This window comes from Ictidomys tridecemlineatus, chromosome 5 (assembly GCF_052094955.1).
Source record: "Ictidomys tridecemlineatus isolate mIctTri1 chromosome 5, mIctTri1.hap1, whole genome shotgun sequence".
Taxonomy (NCBI): domain Eukaryota; kingdom Metazoa; phylum Chordata; class Mammalia; order Rodentia; family Sciuridae; genus Ictidomys; species Ictidomys tridecemlineatus.
This window is the reverse complement of record NC_135481.1, coordinates 57,981,756-58,003,812: the sequence shown is the minus strand read 5'-3', so window position 1 is coordinate 58,003,812 and position 22,057 is coordinate 57,981,756. Positions and strand designations below refer to the sequence as shown.

Below are 22,057 nucleotides of genomic sequence, written 5' to 3'. Positions count from 1 at the left end.
AAGAATATATAGGAAACTGCCAGTGATATTATCATTTATTTTAATTTTAATGCTCATATTTTCACAATTCATGCCCCAATGATGTGCAGAGCTGAGATCTCTTTCTTAGACTTTCCAGTGACAATCGCTCAAACTTCACTTCCCTTCACTTGACTTTGGCAGCTTTGCTGTGTGTATGTGTGTACACATACTGGTGGCATAGCTCAATCACTAAACAGGCTAGAGCCTTTGAAAATTGTTAAGTTTCAGCTCCTGGCAAATGCAATATTAAAGAAATAGGCTGCATAGCTTCACCTGTTCTTCTTTGACTGGAATAACTAATTACAGCCTAACTCTGTAGGGACAAAGTTATTAGCTACTACTTGACTCTAGACACAGCAATTCAATTACTGGCCAGCAATGTTTGGAAGCACAAACCTCGGTAATTAGCAGCAAATTTTTATCTTCTCTCAGCGCAGCATGTGAGCAGTTGCTTTCAGAAGAAGCAGAATGAAAACACAAATAAAAGTAGACCTATAATTGTTACAGAGGTTATAGAAATCTCAGCAGTTGGTGTAAGGAATGTTGGACACCTAGATAATGGGACAACTGTTATCTTCTAGCAAGAAATTATGTTAGAATAATTTAAAGAGCATAAATTGTGGTTTTTTAATTTATTTTTTTTGTTGTTGTTGTAATATCAGATACTGACCTCTTATATATTTAAGATAGAGCTCTAAAGAACTAAGTCAAGCTCCATTGTTCTAACATTATTAAACTAAACTAAAGTCAGGAAAGATTGTGGAACTTGCACACAAGGCCACCTGGCCAGTTAGAGTCCTGTCTAGGATTGGGAACTCCAAGCTTCAAATGACCACTGTTGCTCTTCCATGAGATCCTCTAAACATTGTCTCCTTCAGAGGGACTTTTGAAGTTGAAAGTGGTACAAATTACTAATGTGGCTTCTAGTTGCCTTTCTTAGATTAAATAAAATCAGATTCTTCAACTGGAATAAGGGAAATGGTCCAAATAGGCAGGACAAAGTCACTTGCATGTCTGGTTTTGCTTTTGTGAAAATTTAAAAAATAGAATTCATGAATGAAAGGCCATCGCACCAGGATTTGGCTATGTTGCACCCAAAAAAATAGTTAAGATCCCATTCTCAAGTTTGGACCTGGATGAACATGAACTTGTGTTCATTAAAAGCCTGAGAATTGTATCTAAGAAAGAATTTATCATGAGGTTCCTGGCACATGAAGTTGACTGTGAATGGATTTGCATTTCTCTAATGACTAATGATAGTATTTTCAAGGGCCTATTGGTCATCTGTATGTCTTCTTTGGATAAATGTTCATTCAAACCTGTTGACTATTTAAAAATCACTTTTATTTGCCTTTTTATTGTTGAATTATAATAGTTCTAGATACATGATTTGCAAACATTTCACCCATTCTGTGAGTTGGCTTTTCACTTTGATATTGTCTTTGTTTAATGTTGATGAAGTTTATTCATTTATTTTTTTCTTTAGTGTCTTTAGGATTAGATGCCCATCGAAGAAGTGTTTCCTGATTCAGGGTTACTAAAATTAATACCTTTCCTTTTGAATTTTGTAGTTTAGTTCTTATATTTAGAGTTGAGATACATTTTATGTTAAAGTTTGGAAATGGTCTGAGATGAGTATCCATGTTTGCATTTGGTTTGTGGATATGCAATTGTTCCAGTACCATTTGTTGAAAAGGTTATTCCTCCCATATTGAATTGGTTTGGCACCTATTTCAATATATTTATCCTGGTTTGAACATTACATAATGTTTACAGTGTATCAAAATATCACATGGTACTCCACTCCCAGTGACTCCGGAGGCTGAAGCAGGAGGATCGTGAGTTCAAAGCCAGCCTCAGTAAAATCGAGGCACTAAACAATTCAGTGAGACCCTGTTTCTAAATAAAATAAAAAATGGTACCCTTCTCTCTCCCTCCCGAAAACAAATGTACAATTGTATTTGTTAATTTTTTTAAAAGTCAAACCAAAAATATCCATAATTTTCATGAGTTCATTTCAGGACTCTCAATTCTATTACATTTATATATATCTCTATTTTTATGCCAGCACCAAGTACCTTGATTACTGTAGCTTTGTAACAAATTTTAAAACTGGAAAGAACAGTCATCCATCTTTTTCAATGTTATTTTGATTGAATCCCTTCCATTTCCTTTTGAATTTTACTAGTCCATTTCTGAAAAATAGGCAGTTGGAATTTTGATAGGGGTTATATTTAATCTATAAATCAATTTTGGGAATATTGCCATGTTGATGATATTGTCTTCTAATTTATAAACATGAGATATATTTCTATTTATTTATATTTCCCTTAATTTATTTTCAATATTTTATAGTTCTCTGTGTATAAGTTCAGCACTTTTTTGTTAAATGTATTCCTAAGTAGTTTATTCTTTTTGATGCTATTACCAATGGAATTATTTTTATTAACTTCATAGCTCTTTGCTAGTGTATACAAATGCAACTGATTTTTATGTTAACTTGTATTCTACATCCTTGCTAAACTATTTATTAGCTTTAGAAGTTTTTTGATAGATTCTTGGATTTCTATATACATGATCTTGTCCTTTCTAGAGATATTTTTAATTCTTACTATTTTCTCTCTCTCTCTCTCTCTCTCTCTCTCTCTCTCTCTCTCTCTCTCTCTCTCTCTCTCTCTCTCTCTCTTACCAGGGATTACACTCAGGGGCGCTTGACCACTGAGCCCCATTTTGTATTTAGAGACAAGGTCTCAATGAGTTGCTAAGCACTTTGCTTTTGCTGAGGCTGGCTTTGAACTCAGGATCCTCCTGCATTAACCTCCTGAGCCACTGGCATTACAGGCACATGCCCAGCTATCCATTCTTGATGCCTTTTATCTTTTTTTTCCTTAATAGTATCCCTGGCTATAATCCCCAGTGTAATGCTAAATAGAAGTGGCAACATCATACATGCTTATGTCTTCCCTGATCTTAGAGGGAAATCTTTCAGGATTTAACCATTAATAACCATTAACATATGATGTTAGAGGCCCTGAATTTTCATGTTGCCTTTGACCCTGCAAATTATGGAACTGAATCTGCTTCATAAAGACAGGCAGAGAGGAGTTGAGTGTCAGAGGGTAAGTAGAATTCTCCAATAAGTGATGAGCCCTTGTAGAGCTAATAGATCTGAGTGGCCAAAGTAAAGCAAGACACATCTTTGTCACCCTACCTGCATCTGAATTTGCTGAATGGTCATCTGTAAAAGGTGATCATTGCAAACTTTATTACAAGCTCATCACCTCTGATATGCATGTGGTAGTGTTTAGTGAATAATACTTTGCTTAATTAGTCCAGGTTAGAATGGATTGAAAAGACTATAGGCAGAATTAATAACTAGGTTTATGGGAACCGTAATAATCAAGAAACCAACAGAGCTAGAACTCAGGAAAGTTAGATGAACTAGAGCCACTAGCTTCCTAACCAATACATCCCTGGCCATTCCTTAGATTCATAGATCTGGAGAGTGATGGCCCATTTCAGAGAAACCGCCTCTATTTTTCTGCAAATTATATAATACTAAAACCATGTCATTAAATAAATTATTCTAACCTTTTTTCCCCCTTGCCTATATTGGATTTCAAAGTTCAGTACACATTCAAATTATTCAATTTTGATATCACTTTTATGATCAAATGCCCTACTTTTGAAATGGAAAGCTCAGCTGGCCATGTTCCCTGTTAAGTTTAAGAAGCTTTTATCATTTAAATAAATTAAACCTTCCAGCATGGGTTCCGCAGAACATAATGAAGCACAGAGAAGAAAAGCTTAAATGAAATAAACCTCTTTGCTCATAGAAACAGGACAGGTTATTATGCATGTTACCAATAATAGCGTAGCTGGAACCATAACTGATTCCTGATTTTTCTTTTTAAATTTTGTTCCTAATTTTCATGGTGTTCAACAGCAATCTGATTTGCCACTGGACAAAAAACAGATACAGAGTACATCAAGTACAAAGGATGTAAGTTATTAATGCTGAGGAAAGAACAAAGACTAGATTTTTTAAAAGCGGTTTTCTTTTAACACTGTGTTGATAATCATATATTTTTTCTTTTACATGATTTAAATCAAACAGGTTGACCTCTTATAAACTCAGATCCTTTAACATTTTTTAAAAATTGCTTACTTGCGGGTTTTTAAAAATGTTCGTTTTCTAAAGAAAAATCATCATCATTTCCATTCCATAATTGTATAAGATTAATCTCTGTGGTTTGTATCTTGAGTTAGTAGGATATGTTATTTTTTGTATGACATATTAAAGTGTCATGCCATGAAAAGATTCAAATGGATTACGAAGAATCTACAGTTTCTTTCAATGGCCAATGAACAGCATGCAGTTTTAAAAATCTAAATAAATAAAAATAGTAGTTTAATTGGGTTTTACTAAAGAAAATTTATGAATCTTTTCATTATATCCTTAAGTGGAACCATTTTATTAAAGTCATGGTAAAAAGTTAAAGGTAAAAAAAAAAAAACCACTTTTTAAAAGAAAACATTCCACAGAATTAATATGAGAATGTTACAATGATAATGTAGAATAATTACCATGGAAGTGTAGTTTACTCAGGTATAAAAACCCAACATTATTCAAAATTGGAGTGTGGGCTTCTGAAGTTATGTTCAAAACTATAAAGATTTAGAGGGAGGGTCTGTTACATATAGTATTTTTTTTAAATACAGCAAGTTACTTACATTAGTCACTCCTGATGTTTTATTTTCTTGTTTGTTAAATAATGCATTTTTTAAAACTTCAGACAAAATAAAAAACTACTGTACTTTTCTTATAAGATCAACTAATGGCAGCACCTCAGTCAATTAATCTTTAAACCTCATAAACATGATAAACTCTTTATTTTTGTATGGTTTTAATTTCAAGGTCTATATTCTCTTACTTTTCATTAAGAAAATCTGGTATTATCATAAGTCAAAAATAGAGTTTCTGATGGATGGTGTTGTATCTTTACAATGAAACTAAATATTATGACTTAAGACCTTTTAAAAACTGACTTGTGGGTCAAAATTTAAACGTGCTTCCAGTCAGCATGCATTTGTTAACTATCTACTTGTGCTGGGCTAGGTGCTAGGGATGTCACAATGGAGCATCTACTTCCAAATGAGGAAATAGTAGATACGGTGGATGATAATAATATTACTACAGATTAACTTTGATTCACCATTTAGAGAATGGAAAATAGGAAAGGAACAAGAAACTGCTCATTGTTTGTAACTCTGTATTCATAGACTTATCATACACATACATTTGATGCGTGTAGGAGGTTATTGAATTACTGAATAACATTTATTTATTGAGGGCTTTCAATGTGGCAGATAATGTTGTAGAGACTAGAGTACAGCAATTAACAAAACACATAAAAATCCCTGTTCTCATTAAAGAAAAAGATGAATCTAGGTATGAGTGGATCAAGAATAGTGTCAGAGTACAGAAAAAGTTATTCTTTGACTTCCCCTTCCCCTTTTTTTCCATAAAGGTTCATTCAATATATGTAGAAGGAAGTAAAAAAGGAATAAAAGGACACCTCATAAGGGAACCAGAGCTACAAAATGGTGGCATGGATTTGGCCCAGAGATAGAATGAAGCAAACCTACTGGCTTTGCCTTTGAAAGAGAGAGTCTGAAGAGTGCTTCCCATAAGCTCTCTCCCCTGCTTTTAGTTAAGGCTATTATTTACCCAACAAGCACAGAACTTCTGCCTATTTGATTGACTGCTTTCAGGGATGGTCTTCATGGCAGGGTTATCTGCTGGGTGTGAAGCTGCTGCATCACTTCACCCACTCAGCTGTCCAGATTTTCACAGAACCCAGGAGGAAGTACTAAAGTCATCCTGAGGAGCAACAGAGTGCAATGGTTAAGACTGTTTAGAATCCAACTCCTTGGAATTATATGCAGGTTACTTACAAGTTGTATGATCTAAGACAAACTACTTAGACTCTGCCTCCATTTTCTCCTCTGTAATCTGAGAATAAGGCCAATGTCATACGGTAGTTATGACAGTTAATAAATAAGAATGCATGTGTGAGTGTCCAAACTTTTTAGAACTGATTTTCAGTAAGTCATTATTATCTGTTCCAAGTCAAAAATAATAAAAAAATTAAACAAATTTAATCAAATTTAGTAAACTCCACCCAATCTAGAATTTTAAAAAATACCACTGGCTTAAAAACCTAGGTTTTTAAGGGAGGAGTTTGATTAAATTCAAGTGCTATTGCTTTTAGGTAGGTTCGTTCCACTTCAAATTATATACCTTGGGTAGGTGACATTGCCATATCACCCTTCCCAACTTTGCTTCCATAGCTGCTTCTGATTCCACTAGGCTCAAGACTTCTGTGAGTCTGCTGCTAAGGGAAAGGGGAGGGGTAGTCTATTTCAATTGGCTTGTTGTCAATCCTTGGAGTATTGGCTTTCTGAGACAGCCAAACCCTACTGGCTCCATTTTTATACATATATTTAATGGTCTCAAAGTCTCTAGCAACTGGTGCTCTAGAGAGTGCAATAGCCTCTCCCACCTCATGGAATACTTTTTCTTTATTTGGCTTCCGTGGGGCTGAAGTCACACATGGTTACCTTCTGTTCCTTCCTGAGACCACATCAATCCTGGCCAATGCCTATTCAGGCTACTAGGAAGTGAGAGACAAGAACTAAGGGCAGAGAACTTTTGCCCTCCTAAGAAGGCATATTTTTTTTCCATTGTGTGTTGCTGGCTCCAAAAAGTGAATGTGTAGGTTGTGTTGATCTGCAAACTCCAGTTGAGAGAAGTCAAGGCCAGTCTTGATGTTGATAAGGTCCCTAGAACTTCAAAGGAGCCATGTCTAATATCATCTCATTTACTATTTCCCTGCATCAGAGATAAAGAAAAAGGAAGTGGGCAACACAGGATTCTGTCATCTACTGTCCCAAATCGTAATTTTTTCTCTTTTCCAGGTTCTTTTTCTTTTCTTTTCAATAGTCTAATTCTGTCTTCTTTGATCCCTGATGCAGACTGGGCGTCTGCCCTGTGCCAGCACTCCCTTTGTACTGGAATTTTGGTGAATTCTTTGCTCTCAGCTCAATATTAGCAGTCCAGATAACTCTCTTGTTCTTGGTTGAGGGATAAGGGTGGCCAGCTCTAACCAAGTAATCTGGAAAAAGACTTTTTCTTGGTATTTTCCATGAGCATATTGCCATCTTAAATCACCAAACACTCTGAACTTGGTAAGCACAGAGTAACTGCAAGCAGTTGTTAGCCATTATACTGAAAATATAAAACCTAAGGCTCTCACCTTAGAGGCCCATAATTTCTCAATTATTAGGGATATTAAGTCTCTCATTAGAGTTTCTAAAAGATGTTAAGTTTACATAGCAATTCATGTAAACATTACAGAGAGTAATACCAATAGCATTGTTAAATTTAGCCAACAAAAAGGCAAGGATCCCAGTTAAAATTAAATTCAGATAGCAGATATTGTTAGTGTATCAATATGTCTTTTTCACATAAGTATTATATGTTTTTTAGTATGTTTCAAATATTGCATGGGTGTCCTGCATTTTATCTGATGATCCTATGTGCCAAGAACCTGCTCTCCTCCTCTGATAGTTTGAAATAGATTCCTTTACTCCAAATGTAAAAGCTGCTTTCAAAAAAAAAAAAAAAAAAAGGAAGCTCAGAAGTGAGTTGGAAAGGTGAAAGGGTGAAAGGTGACATGGCCAGTCACTTATGTTAGGTCTCTCTTGTCAGTTCATAGGAAAAAAGTGAATGCCTCTTCAATGACAGGAGATGAAATAGGAAAATAGTAACCGTGCTTCCATATTTGGGTCTGTGTGGTCCACAGAGTGTTAGTTATCTTGAAGACTTAGTCCATGTTCTCGTTTACTTAGGAAGGATAAGAAGTTGTCAACCCTTGAAAGATTTCTAATTAAACTGTGGGTGCTTTGATGTCAGACTTCAAGATTAGTATTACATCTTTTGAAAAGATACGATTTCATGTGCCAATAGAGAAGGAAATATGTTTTGGCCTTTACAGACAATTATTGAATTTAGAGAATACTTATTTTAAAATATAATCATTAGGGCTGGGGATGTGGCTCAAGCGGTAGCGCGCTCGCCTGGCATGTGTGCGGCCGGGGTTCGATCCTCAGCACCACATACCAACAAAGATGTTGTGACCGCCGAGAACTAAAAAAATAAATATTAAAATTCTCTCTCTCTCTCTCTCTCTCTCTCTCTCTCTGTCTCTGTCTCTCTCTTTAAAAAATATATATAATCATTAATGCTTGATAAGCTGAATTTGGTATATTAATCTAAAATTTAGAAAAATGTGTTGCTACCTAGAAGAAGGATTACTATCTCCCTTACTCTTCAAGTAGTTTCTGGCTAGAAATCAATCATTTATTTATTTATTTATTTATTTAATTAGTTAGTTAGTTAGTTAGTTACCCTGGAAGGTACAGAACCTTTGAAGGGTGACAGTAGGAGGTATTTCATGGAAGTACAGAGGGGGGGACCCACAAATTCTGAGAGTGTTTTATGGATAGGTATTGTGTGCTTCACATCTATTTCTTTTTTAATCAGTAACTTGGAGAGGGTGAGAGAGGTAAGTAATTTTGCTTGAGTTATAAAATTGTCTAATTCAGAAGGTGTTTTGTCTAATATAACTCCATGCTGAATTTTCCTTTCAGCCTCACCTGCACTTTCTTTGTTTTTCAGGAATCTAAGCAAATAAAATAAAACAAAACTCACCCTTACTAAGTTTACCTCTAAATGAAAAGATAGGTATAATTTCCATATAGCCAGCATTTTTATTTCTCTTGATTTTGCATAAGTTTTTCCAAATATTTTCAAAGTACCTTTTGAATAAAGTCTTGTTTATGTATTTGGGGTAGCCATCTACCCTCACATGTACTATATATTTAGTTTTATGTTTAAAAGATGAAGAATCAGAATTTGAATAGTCTAATCTCTAGCCCAGGTGGAAGTGTCGCCGGGACAGCATTCTTAGATTTGCTTGAATATTTTTGTGGTAGGAGTTCATATGTTTTTGAGGCAGCTCATGTAATTAATAGCAGTTTGAAATGAAGGCTTAATTGAACTGGTACTTGCCTTAGAGAAACTTTTCCTCATAGATCCTTGTTTTACATCTAGGGCCACATAAATATCTTGATTCCTTACCACTGCCCAACCCAGGTATCATGTTGGTAATCTCTGAATTTCAATACTTTTGTAGCTAAGAACTTTTACTGCCTGACTCCTAAAGAGAGGATGATATTTAAAAAGGTGTTTCAATTATATTTATGCAAAAAGGTGAAAATATACAAAATATAGGGATGTATTACCGGGAAACTTAAGGGATAAATATTTGTTTACTTGTATATGTATACACACAAATATTCAAACACACGTATACTAACATATACTTACATTGTAGAGAAGAAGTAAAGCTCAGTTGTTTCAGTCGTATTCCCCCCACTGACATACAAGGAAATAGAGCACAGCCAGTAAGTAGATAGTGTTTCCCCTTGAGAAAGGATCTTCCCATTTGTTCAAGGCTTGGTAAACCATGGCATGTCCATAGAGCATCATGCATCATAAATTCACCTCTTTGACTCTCTCCCATTCCACAGATCATCTTCCGTAAAATCAGCGATGTGAAGAAGGAGGAGGAGGAACGCCTCAGGCAGAAGAACGAGGTGACTCTCAGCATCCCCGTGGACCACCCAGTCAGGAAGCTCTTCCAGAAGTTCAAGCAGCAGAAGGAGCTGCGGAATCAGGGCTCCACGCAGAGTGACCCCGAGAGGAGCCAGCTCCAGGTGGAGAGCCGCTCCTTACAGAACGGAGCCTCCATCACCGGCACCAGCGTGGTGACCGTGTCGCAGATTACTCCCATCCAGACGTCTCTGGCCTATGTGAAAACCAGTGAATCCCTCAAGCAGAACAACCGCGATGCCATGGAACTCAAGCCCAATGGTGGTGCTGACCCCAAATGTCTCAAAGTCAACAGCCCCATACGAATGAAAAATGGAAATGGGAAAGGGTGGCTGCGGCTCAAGAACAATATGGGGGCCCATGAGGAGAAGAAGGAAGACTGGAATAACGTCACCAAAGCTGAGTCCATGGGGCTACTGTCCGAGGACCCCAAGGGCAGCGACTCAGAGAATAGTGTGACCAAAAACCCATTACGGAAAACGGATTCTTGTGACAGTGGAATTACAAAAAGTGACCTTCGTTTGGATAAGGCTGGTGAGGCCCGAAGTCCCCTGGAGCACAGTCCCATTCAGGCTGATGCCAAGCACCCCTTTTATCCTATCCCTGAGCAGGCCTTACAGACCACACTGCAGGAAGTCAAACATGAACTCAAGGAGGACATCCAGCAGCTAAGCTGCAGAATGACTGCCCTGGAAAAGCAGGTGGCAGAAATCTTAAAAATACTGTCAGAAAAAAGCGTACCCCAGACTTCTTCTCCCAAATCCCAAATGCCACTCCAAGTACCTCCCCAAATACCCTGTCAGGATATTTTTAGTGTTTCAAGGCCTGAATCACCTGAATCTGACAAAGATGAAATCCACTTTTAATATATACATATACATATATATTTGTTAATATATGAAAACAGTATATACATCTATATACATATGTGTGTATATACAGTATATACATATATATATATATTTTCACTTGCTTTCAATATGATGAACACAATATGGATTTTGATATGTACATATTGCATGTCCAGCTGGATTCTGGCCTGCCAAAGAAGATGATTATTAAACATAGATATTGCTTGTATATTATGCAGTTGACTGCATGCACACTTTACATTGACATTTATTTATATCCTCTATTCTGTAATTTTAAAATGTATGATTTTTTTTTTTGTTAACTAAGGCAATGTAATATTTGAAGAATCAGGGTCCAACCTGCCAATGTTGCCATGACAAATTTGATCTCAGGCTGAGTATATCAAGCTATCATTTCTTCAATGTTATGTTAAGTTAAATTATAGACTAATGCCAAGGAAGTACCATTTTATGATCTCTTTCCATAGATATTTTTCTGTAACTTAGTGTTAGATTATTTTCCCCTCCATTTAAATACTGTTTTATTGCCTACGTCGGATAGCAGTGTGGGGTATTGAGAACTTATTGCTATGGGTTTTGTGCATGAATTGCATTTTCACTCAACTATACCTCTCCTTTTTTAACGTTATACTTAGATAGTAATCATTAGCTCTTATGTAAGGAAATCCCTACTGCCTCCGTCTTGGAGAACAGCCGCCATCTTGTAAGCTGACATTATCAATACCATAAACACTCAACTACTCATATAGTGTATATTATTATAAAAATACTGCACCACAGGGTATAAGGGCCTTTTGATAATTCATGTTAGAGATGCCAATTTTCCAAAGGTGATGAATGTTCTACATTTGTATTTTTAAAACTTGTTCAAGGGTGTGAGGTTGAAAGGTTCCTTAGCAAAATAACATACAAAAAAATTATGTAAGTGTATGAAAAACTTACCTATTATGATACAGAATTTAAAAAAAATAATGTACACTGATAAACATGTTCTGTTGTGTATCTGGAACTAAAAAAGAATGTCACATGATTGCTGACACATGATTCTGACTGTAGAGATGTCACAAGAAATGTGGAAACCAGCAACCAATGGAGAGAGAGATGTTAAGTTGTTCAACTCAGATAACTGCTTTTCTATGATTTTTTCTGGTTCCAGTTTTGTAAAGCCTTTTTGCACACAGTTTACTACTGGATTCCTGCTGAGTTGATACAATAGACTACCATGGCTCAGGCAGATCCACTTACAAAATGGAGGTAACTAAAGACTGAATGTCATTGTCTTTGGGGTGGCAAATCCTCTTCTTAGAAAGTGCCTATTATCAACTAAAAAAGAAGTAACAAAGAGTTGTGTTGTCTATAGCTAGTCTTTTCAGTGAAATAGAATACACATTCCTTTGTAAGAACCCAGGAGAATTTGTTTCTTTCAACTGAAGTACATTTTTTGAAGATGTTCAGAAAGGTATTCTTTTCAATTAGTACATGCATGGCATTTAATATTGGGAGCAGGGGAGTTAAGTAATGAGTATCAAGTTGAAAATATATATCAGTAATTTGTATATCATGGGACCATCTGTACATATATGTTGACATATAAGATGATGGCAGAATCAAAAGAAATATTTTGGTTTATTATACCCATTTTTTTATGAGCTTTTGTAATTATCTTCCAGTTTCCCCAGTCAAATCTATTAGAACTGAAGGACAAGTTATCATCATTAGACTGGAGAAGTGTGAAACAGTAATTTATTTTAAAATGTTGCTATTTTAAAATTTATGTTTGAATTTCTTTATGAATCCTGAGGTGTGCCTGCTTAGGAGTCTCAAAACATGTGTTAAATACCATAGCTTCTATCTTTCTTTTATTTGTGCAAATAACTTCCATTTCCCATGATGGAAGTTTTCAGGGGAACATATTTCCATGCTATGCTATGCTACAATATCTACCTACCATAGGCACAAATAATAATAATTATTGTTGTGGAATCAGTCTTGGAATCAGCCTTGAAATTGAGATTTTTTTTTCATAGTGAGGCTAGTACTTTTTTCTTGACCTTTGATGTTCATTGAATTTCAGGGTAACTTTTTGTTTGTTTAAGTCAAGTTTAGCTAAAGTTTTTAAAGATGAATGAGTACTAAAAACAATTTGAGTACAGAAATTGTTAGCTTTAATCACGTGCTTGAAAAATAATAGTCAATGTAAACTGTAAGAGAATGACTGTGAAATAGCAGGATGATTTGAAGTTGCCAGCTACACCTTTGCAAACGGATGCAAATATTTGTTGCATTCTGACATTGACTCAGTTTTATCTAACTAACCTATAATATTAGTCATGTTGTATTCTCTATCTAAATATATTTTTCATACAGGTGGGAAAGAAACAGTGGTTTTGAGCTACTCCAGGCTGTCAGTAAGGGGGAATGCATCAACTGTTTATTTATGGTGCAGTTATCACGGTATTCTTTTTCAGACATCTCAGTCCTCTGTGTGCATGTCATGATGCGGTGCTGAATGCACTCTGCTGTTTTCAGCAGGAACGCATGTATTCAGCAAACATTGTATATAGAGTAGTTTTTAGGTTCCCAGGCTTCACAATTCTTCACAGTAGCATTTACTCCAATTTGAATAAATGGTAAACACTTGCTTTAATACATGCAATAATCATGATACAATCAAGTTCTGCGTCGCCTCAACCAGCATATGGACAGTTGAGGCTTTATGGGGGACCAAACCACTGCATGTTTTATTCCTACACTGTATAGCTGCTCTTGGTGCATCCAGAGTAAAATTTTTACTATTATACTTCTGAACAATGTACTAATAAGAGTAAATGGATATGTATTTAAAATCCAAACATTTTTCCAAAGCAGCATACACATCTTCAATACTTTTCTATGATGCTATTAGTATAGAAGATCAGATGCTGTATCCTGAACAGGTGGCTGTAACATAACAGCAAAAGTCAAATGAAATTGGAAATGTGAACTTTGTATCATAACAGCAAGTTTTATCATCAAGTGTATCAAGATAGTGTTGCATTATATGTGATCCAGTATATGAAGAACTAACAATAAAAGGCAAATAGAAATCCAAAAGGTCAATGACAATACCAAAGCTTCTGGCATCCCACACTGATGTGAATGGTACTTAAAACTGTTCAGGCAAGATGATTGAATATAGACTCCTACTTTAACAGTTAAAATGGAAAAAAAATTATTATGACACTGGTTTCATCTCACATGAGTACAGGAGTATAAATATTCTAAGTATTAAGATAAAAACCAAACAACCAACTTAGTGTGGATCACAGGACAGAACATTTGAAACCTGGAGTTGAAAATTCTCCCTAGGACCAATATACATTTCTACAGAACCCAGAAATTTAGTAGGAATATTGATTATGACAAATAACTAACATGTCGTTTTGAAAATTAAACTCATTGATACCCCAAAACAAATCACATTTCCCCTTAGCTTTAAAGAGATTTTATTCACCTGTGAGATCTGGTCCTTTGATGTTATATTTAAAATAACCAAAATTTTCAACCCCCTTTTTTCAAATAAAAAAAAAAAGTCTTCAGAAAAGTGATTGTTTTGAAGTGTGCAGTGGCTGATACTTGTAAAATTATTTGTCCTATTTCTAATGAATTCTACTTTCTTGTAAATTTTTTCTTTTGAGTTATTTTCTCTGATTCTCTTTTTCTAAATCATTTAATTAATGAGAAAATTTGTTTAGAATGTATGTATCATACAAGGATAACTCTAAAATATGAATATTTTGTAATTGTGAGGATGTTGTGCTTTAATGTTTATTAGATATGCCTGTTTCACTTGTGATTCTTGCTGGGAAGAGGAGAAGAAAGATTTTTTTTTAAAACACCCTAGGACAGATATCTGGGGTCTTTCTTGAGTTCTGAATCTAGCTTTGTCGCAATCTAGCAGGGTAATTTTGGGTGTGGTAATTGTTTTTAGTGTGCTCAGCATTTCAACTTCTTCACCAATGAATACTAAAACAAAGCTAGTACAGAACCCTTCTTAGATCAAGATGCTGTTATTTCTCAATAGAAAGTAATTTTTCTCTCAGATGAAACTCACATTAAGACAAATTATCTTTTTTTTTTGTAGGATATAAACCATGATGTGCCCTCCATCTTTTAGGCTTTGGAAGAAATTTTTTCTGAATGGAGGTTGTTGGTGAGAGTTGTAGGTTGCTAAATAATTCTCAGCCAGTTACATGGGAGCATGAGACTTGCACGTTTTCTGGAAACTTAGAATTATTAGTCAAGTAAATATGGAGAAAATGAAGGTTTTTGAAAGTGGAAGAGGGGTAAATTTTATGGCTTTTCATATTCAATTTAATCAAATTGCTCAGCAGAAATTTTAAATTTTATGAAAAAAGCATACAAATTGTTAAATACTCAAGGTATTCATCCTTTGTCTTCTTATATAAATATAACCGTGATTTACACAAGATAAGTGATTCTACGTGGACAGATGTTCTTACAACAAAATTCTTAACTACAAAAGAATCCTCTAATGACCAATAGGTTTTCCAATGTGTATCTTGAACTTAAAAGAACAGGATAAATAATGGAAAGCCATATGAATGGCATTGAAAACTACTAATTTGATGTATATTAAGTAACAATGTTTTAACTTAGAACGTTATGTGATTACTTTTTTAATATTTATTCTTAAGTTTTAGGTGGACACAATATCTTTATTTTACATTTATGTGGTCCTGAGGATTGAACCCAGTGCCTCGTGCATGCTAGGCAAGTGCTGTACCACTGAGCCACAACCCCAGCCCCATTATGTGATTATTAATATTGGTAATTGGAAGAAGCTACTTATAGTCTTTGATTTTTGTAATATTTGTTCATTCTGCAAAGATATGTCTGTATCCTATACTCAAACTATTATTGCTACATACATCATAGTTAATTTATTATCACTACATTTTCTATGACCTTTTGAGTAAAGAAAATAAGAGGATATAGAAACAGCAAGGAAATATTTATGCATTGGAAGCAATATTTATATTTAGATCTCTCATTAGGTTTTGCTAATCATTTTCATCAAACCACAACTTAAAAATGGATATTACAAGTTAAGAATTATGCATATTTTGAAAGCACACATAATTGCCCATGTTAAAAAATATATTAGTTTTAAATGCCTTGTATTTTTGAGTAGAGTTCAAGAGGGTTTAAGGGCATTGGTCATCACTGGCCTTGTCATTTTTACTATCCACTTCAATCCTTCCTATTTATTTGCTAAGTGATTAGTAATATTTATATTTCGATCCACCAAAGGCCTGTGACATTACAACTAGTAGCTGCTTTACATATGTATTCTTCACGTATGTAAATAAGTATTTTCAATCAGCTTTCAACATAAACTTTGTGCTTATAGTCTAAACATATTAGCAGCTTACATTACAAAATCTTTATGGCATGGCATTTAGTATTTTTTTAGAGAGTTGATAAAGATCAGTTTGTCACTACAGAAAATATTCATCTTAACTTGGCCTAAGAAACCACAGAGAAATAATGTCCAGGGAGCTACACAATCAGAAAAAAATCAAGGATTCAGGTTTTAAATAGGTTACTGGTGCCAGGCTGCGTGGATTGTGGGAGTCCAATCAGGCTTCATATATGGATCTTTGGAACAAATCTACAAAGAGGAGCACTGTGGAGGTTGCAAGATAGATGCACGTAGAAGTAAACATGATCATTGACAATGTTTATGGATGCAATCAGAGCAACTGCGGCAAGCTTTGTAAAATTTTAAACTGTTTTAGCTTAACTTTACTGTTGTTCTGTGCAAGTATATGTATATGCAGCTTTCTCAATGAGAGGAGTTAACTAAGTCTGGATCTGATATTTGTTGGAAAAACATGAAAACATGGGTAGGGAGCAAAAAACAACAGGAACATTGGAACAGAAACAAACACATAGCTTCCATATTTCTTTACTTAAAGCATATTTTCTCGTTGGCACATCACCAAGCAAAATGAAAGAACAAATTCACATGCATTTTTCCAAGTATCAAAAAGTATTTAAATAATATGAATTACTAAACTTAATGCAATCCCAAGTTTTGAACAAGAAATGAATTCAAATATACCCATATTGCATATATTATTCTTTAGTATTATTTTTTCTTTAAGCAGAGGATTTCTTATGTTTGTAGTACACAATAAGTAACTTGTAAAACATGCAGTTTTCACAGGTCATAGAACCACTCTTATTCAAATAAACACGTTTAGGTTTTCTATACCTCTTTCTTGTGAAATTGAGATCTGCAATGAAATATTTTTCTAAAACTCTATTTTCAGATTCATCATCCATAAATTTAATATTCATTGGTATTTTTATTCCTTTCTTTTAGCATTTGCCATCTACTGTGCTAAGGCATCTATTATTTTTTTCCCCAAAATTTACAGGTTTTCTTATCTCCTGGATTTCACCCAATTTTTCTCATCAAGAATATTTCCAGAACTAGAGACTGGATAGTAAAACTAATGACTTTGCTCTTAATTATCTTCCTGAAAATGTAAGTTAGTATGTTTCACATATTTAAAAGACTCTTTTTATATTAGTACAAAATATTTTCTAAGTTTCAGTGGTTTTATTTTCCATCCTCATTACATTTCTCATCAAATCACTTAAGAAAGACTGAAAAATTCTTTCCTGCCCATAGGTCTCATTTATACCTTGAAAATGGTAAAGATAAACCTTTATGATATTCTTTGTGTTATTTCTTTTATTAAAAAAGTGATGGCATAATCCCTACAATTTCAAAAATATATTTCATAGATTACAGTCAGAATCAATTTGGGGGGTCATAAAATCTGTGAAGATGAGAAGTGTTAAAAAAAGAACACTTTGGATTAGCAAAAAAAATTAATTGAATGATGATACCTAATTAAATCTAATAAATCAATTTGTTAAACAGTATTCACAGTAATTATTATTAAGAACTTTAATCTTCAAAGCATTTTATGCAAAACAGTTGGTTCTCAGCCATCTGGTGAGGGCAGAAAGTATCTCACCAAAGTCCAAAGGCCACAGAAACAGTATGGAATTCTCCCACAGTTTCATTATTGTCCCTCTCCACATCTCAAAATACTTGGGAACTCACATAAACAAACAGAGCGTTTCCTTCTACATAGAGTTTGGCAGATTTTTTCATTCTTTATAGAGCATTTATTTACCTTTATTAAACTGCATGACGGAGTTTGGGAATATTTGAAAAATTATTTATGTAAAGAGAAAATAGCTATACATCTGTATCAACATACTTGTTTACATGGTGCTAGAATATGTAGATGGTTCTAGATTCTAACTAAAATTCTGAGTTATGTAGGGAAGGGGTACAAAACTAGAATTTCTTATGCCTTCTATGTATCAAATGTAAGAATACTGGTCTGTGTTATAACTCAAGATTTTTTATCTCTTGATTTTTAAGATGAGACCAATATGTGTGCATGTTCTCTTAGGGTCAGGACCATTTGGATTGGGAACCAGGATGATGATGCAGGCAAGGTCTGAGAGAAGACTGAGAAGGATCTTTTGGCTTTTGTATCCTTAGGCTTAGAAGTCAAACAGTAAGATATATACTGAGTGCTCACTATACTAAGCACTTTATTTAGACTAACAAAAGTAACTCTTGCATCAATTCTATGAAGTAATAGGTTCCAGAACTTGTCCAGCATAGCAATAGCTAATTAACTGCTCACTAAATAGTAAAGTTGAGATTGTAACACAGGCAGTCAGACCTTGGAGAGAAAAATTCATCTTACAGAAATGACATTGTAATCATAAATTCCAAGTCTTTCAAGACTTATAAAATTTCCTTAAGTTAAAATAATTAAAATAAATGTACCCTATAATATTAATGCAAATATTTGCTTTTTTCATAGTAGATCAGAACATAGGGCAGAAGTTGAAATCATAACTTGTATAAGTAGAACGTGTCCTGTTCCAGCAATGGAATTTTCCTTCACTTCTCTCAAGTTGAAAGTCAGCAGTAGAATTAAATTGGCAAATGTAATTCTAAGTAAGAAATAAGTTTGACATATGATCACTGGTATCAATATTTTCTTTTCTAGTTGAACTTTAATCTAAAGAGGTAATGAATAATGGTCAAGGAAAGTAAGATATTATCCAGATTTTTTCTATAATTCATTTTTAATATTAAGATTTGGATGAGACTCGAGAAAGGCTTTATTTCAAAATTTTATTTTTTTTTGACTCACTGAGTTTTAATATAGATTATTCAGATCTTTTTATTGGTTATACTGATGTTGGCTTCTAGTCCAAATCACTATTAAAATAAATGCATCCTCCAAATGAAATGTTTGTGATTAGAAGGGCAATTTGTTTTCTTATTTCCAAATTTAATGAGCTTGTTGTACATATATTTGCTTAAGAGATATTAAGTAATTTTCTCTAATGAAAAAAATGTTAATTTCTAAACTGGCATTTATTTGTTCTACCCTTTGATATCTTTAAAGCAAATGTCTTGAGATAAGGAGGAAAAAAATAAACAAATGAGATATTACTACATTATACTCTGGGATTCTCAGTCCAAATCTTCTTGTTTTCACTTTGTTAATAACAGGGTTGGAGGTAGCCATGAAAAGAAACATCCTGCTTCTTTCTTAACTGTGGAGGACCCCAGTGACACTGTCTACAGATTTTGATAGTTGGCTCACTTCCACCCTGGCTTCTACATAATCGCTGTGGTTTTACTTAAACAAGGTCATGGACTTGTGTTGATTGCTAAGACATTTGGTCAAAGAACAATTGACCTAAAAATGCAACCTGTGGTCATAGTTATAACTATGGGAGGAACAGGGAGAAAGGGGAAAGAATAGCAGTTGCTTCCTCTTAATGATTTTTCTCTGTGCTGTGCCTTTTTAATAATTTTTGTTAGTTTACACAGTGTGTGTCATGACCACTAAGATTTTAATGAAACATTAGGAAGAAGTTTGAAAGCTTGCTAAATTATTGTTTTAAATAAATGAGGGCTCCCCTACCCATCAACAAATTTAGAGTATCTGGTTTTGACCTCGAAGCCCAGGTTCCTGAGCACTTGCCTGTTTGGGATGCATCTTGATTGGGTAAAGACAGGATGATCTGACCACTCTGTCATTTATGCAGAATCACTGCCTGTTGAGTGACCAGAGGCTAAAAGATCCACCCTGATGCCTGAATAAAGAGTAACCATAATAACTGATATAAAAAAAATTCCTTGCCAAATATTTGATCTTTATTGTCAGATCATTTAACTATTTCTTTCCATGGTCAGACTCTCAATGAGTTAAGGAAATTGGGCTTCCTGACTAAAAAAAAACTAAAGATAATTGTCGATCACAAAGCTGTTGGTGTCACAGGCTCCTCATCAAGTTTTACAACCAAAGTATGATAGAAAGGTTTTTAATGAGGTCATGAGTGAGCAAATAGGAAGGAGAGCTAGCTGACAAACCATGCAAAAATCACAATAAAGATTCATTTTTAATTCCATGTCAAAGCAAGTTGGGTAGACATTGAGTCTCTAATGTTGGTATATTATGTCCCAGCTCTGAATCATCAACTTACACAAAATGCAAATGTACTTTCATTTAAAATCATGATTAACCTATTTCAGTTTTAGAAAAATTAATGTTGCAAATTGCCTTTTGATCTTGCAGGCATGTCTTCATGCTGTGATTCTCATGATCTTTGTCAGTTAGGTTGACGTGTGCTGTTCGCTCACATCCTTTGGTTCACTGCACTGGCATCTTTATTCAGGAAATCTCCTTCCATCTTAGGACCTATTCACAGTAAAAGAAGAAGGAACACACACTTTGTTAGGAACAGATTTTGCAAATGATGACTATCACATTGAGAACTGGAAACCAATTTAGAATCATTTCTCCCCTAAAACCTTCCATTTGATTTATTGAAAGAGCAATGACTTCTAGAAATGCTTGGTACTCAGGCAACACAAATTACAATATGAATATTTATGACATAGGGAAAACTACAAATTCTTTTTATTCTATGTTTTTGTCACTTTGTTTACACTAGTTGCTTCACTTTGTATACTAGAATATAAATTCCTGACTGTAACGCTGATGTTACGATGGGAATTTATTTTTGTAAATCCATAAATGCTTTTGCCACTGCAATCATACTTGTGAGAACTTGGGGATATTTAAAAAATGCCTCTTCCTTTAGGGTTAATTCCCTGGAAATAATTGATATAGGTGTGGACCACGGAAAAAAATGAAAAAACCTCATGCAAGATATTTTAATACCATTATGCTAAGCAGTACTTGTACGCAATTTTCAAAATCTGATTCATGCTAAGCAGATCTTGTTTTCTACTTAAACCAAGGTATTGAAACATGTAATATTGAAATTTTGTATGTACTGTTGACTTATCACCTGATGGCTAAAGAGATGTGTGAAAAAAATTTAAATTTGTGACTTTAGGTTCAATTCTGGAAAACTTGTGATCAAAATTCTTTGCAGTTGGGAAGTTTATAGTGATTATCACTTTACTTAAGGTTTGTTCTCAAGAAATAGTCATTTAAAAAAGTGAATTGGCAGGTGGAAGTTTCTAACCCAATAGAATTATGGGTTTTAGCACAATAAATATGCTATATTTCATCAGGGAGGATTAACTTTGATTTTTTTCACACTTTATTTAAATGTGGATATTTTTTCATGACACAGAATAAAATGTGCATTTTATGGAACTTGTTTGAATTGGGTCTTTCTTGGAAATTGCTGTTTTTAACTTGGTTGGATACATGAAGAGCCCCACAATACAAAAACAGGAAGCAATGGATTTAGGGAAAAGTCTTTTGATATTTTAGCTTTGCCAATGTTACTTTTAAAATACTTTGCTCTGATAAATTATACTGGCTTGTATAAGTAAGAAAATTGAAATAGTATCATATCAGAAGTTAACATTTTAAACCTAGCAGGAAATTTGATTTAGAAGGTCTCTCTCCACCATAAATGATAATGATCAGATCTAAATAGAATTGGAGAAATTTTTATTTTAAAATGGTATTTCTTTTAATGATCCTTAATTCTATTAATATATTAAATTCTATTAATGTCATGACATTATGAGTTTATTTAAAGGTGTACAAAGATGAAAATATTTTTGTATTTTTTTAGAAAAATCATGAGTGATTTTGTCACTATCTTATATTATTATTATTATTATTATTATTATTATTATTTTGGTACTAGGGATTGAGCGCAGGGATGCTTAACCACTGAGGTACATTCCTAGAGCCCTCCACCCCTTTATATATTTTATTTAGAGCCAGTGTCTTGCTTAGTTTCTCAGGGCCTCTCTAAGTTGCTCTGGGTGACTTTGAATTTATGATCCTCCTGCCTCAGCCTCCCAAGGCACTGG

General features: G+C 34.2%; 1 protein-coding gene across 1 annotated transcript in view; it reads left to right on the top strand.

Moving 5' to 3' along the window:
- Kcnh5 (potassium voltage-gated channel subfamily H member 5) overlaps positions 1-21,383 on the top strand; it is a 293,603-nt gene extending 272,220 nt beyond the window's left edge. Inside the window, exon 11 of the mRNA XM_078050022.1 lies at positions 9,679-21,383. Within this exon, the coding sequence (XP_077906148.1) occupies positions 9,679-10,626 (948 nt within the window). The 3' untranslated portion in view covers positions 10,627-21,383. The remainder of the gene's footprint in view (positions 1-9,678) is intronic.
- Positions 21,384-22,057: the final 674 nt, after the last annotated feature.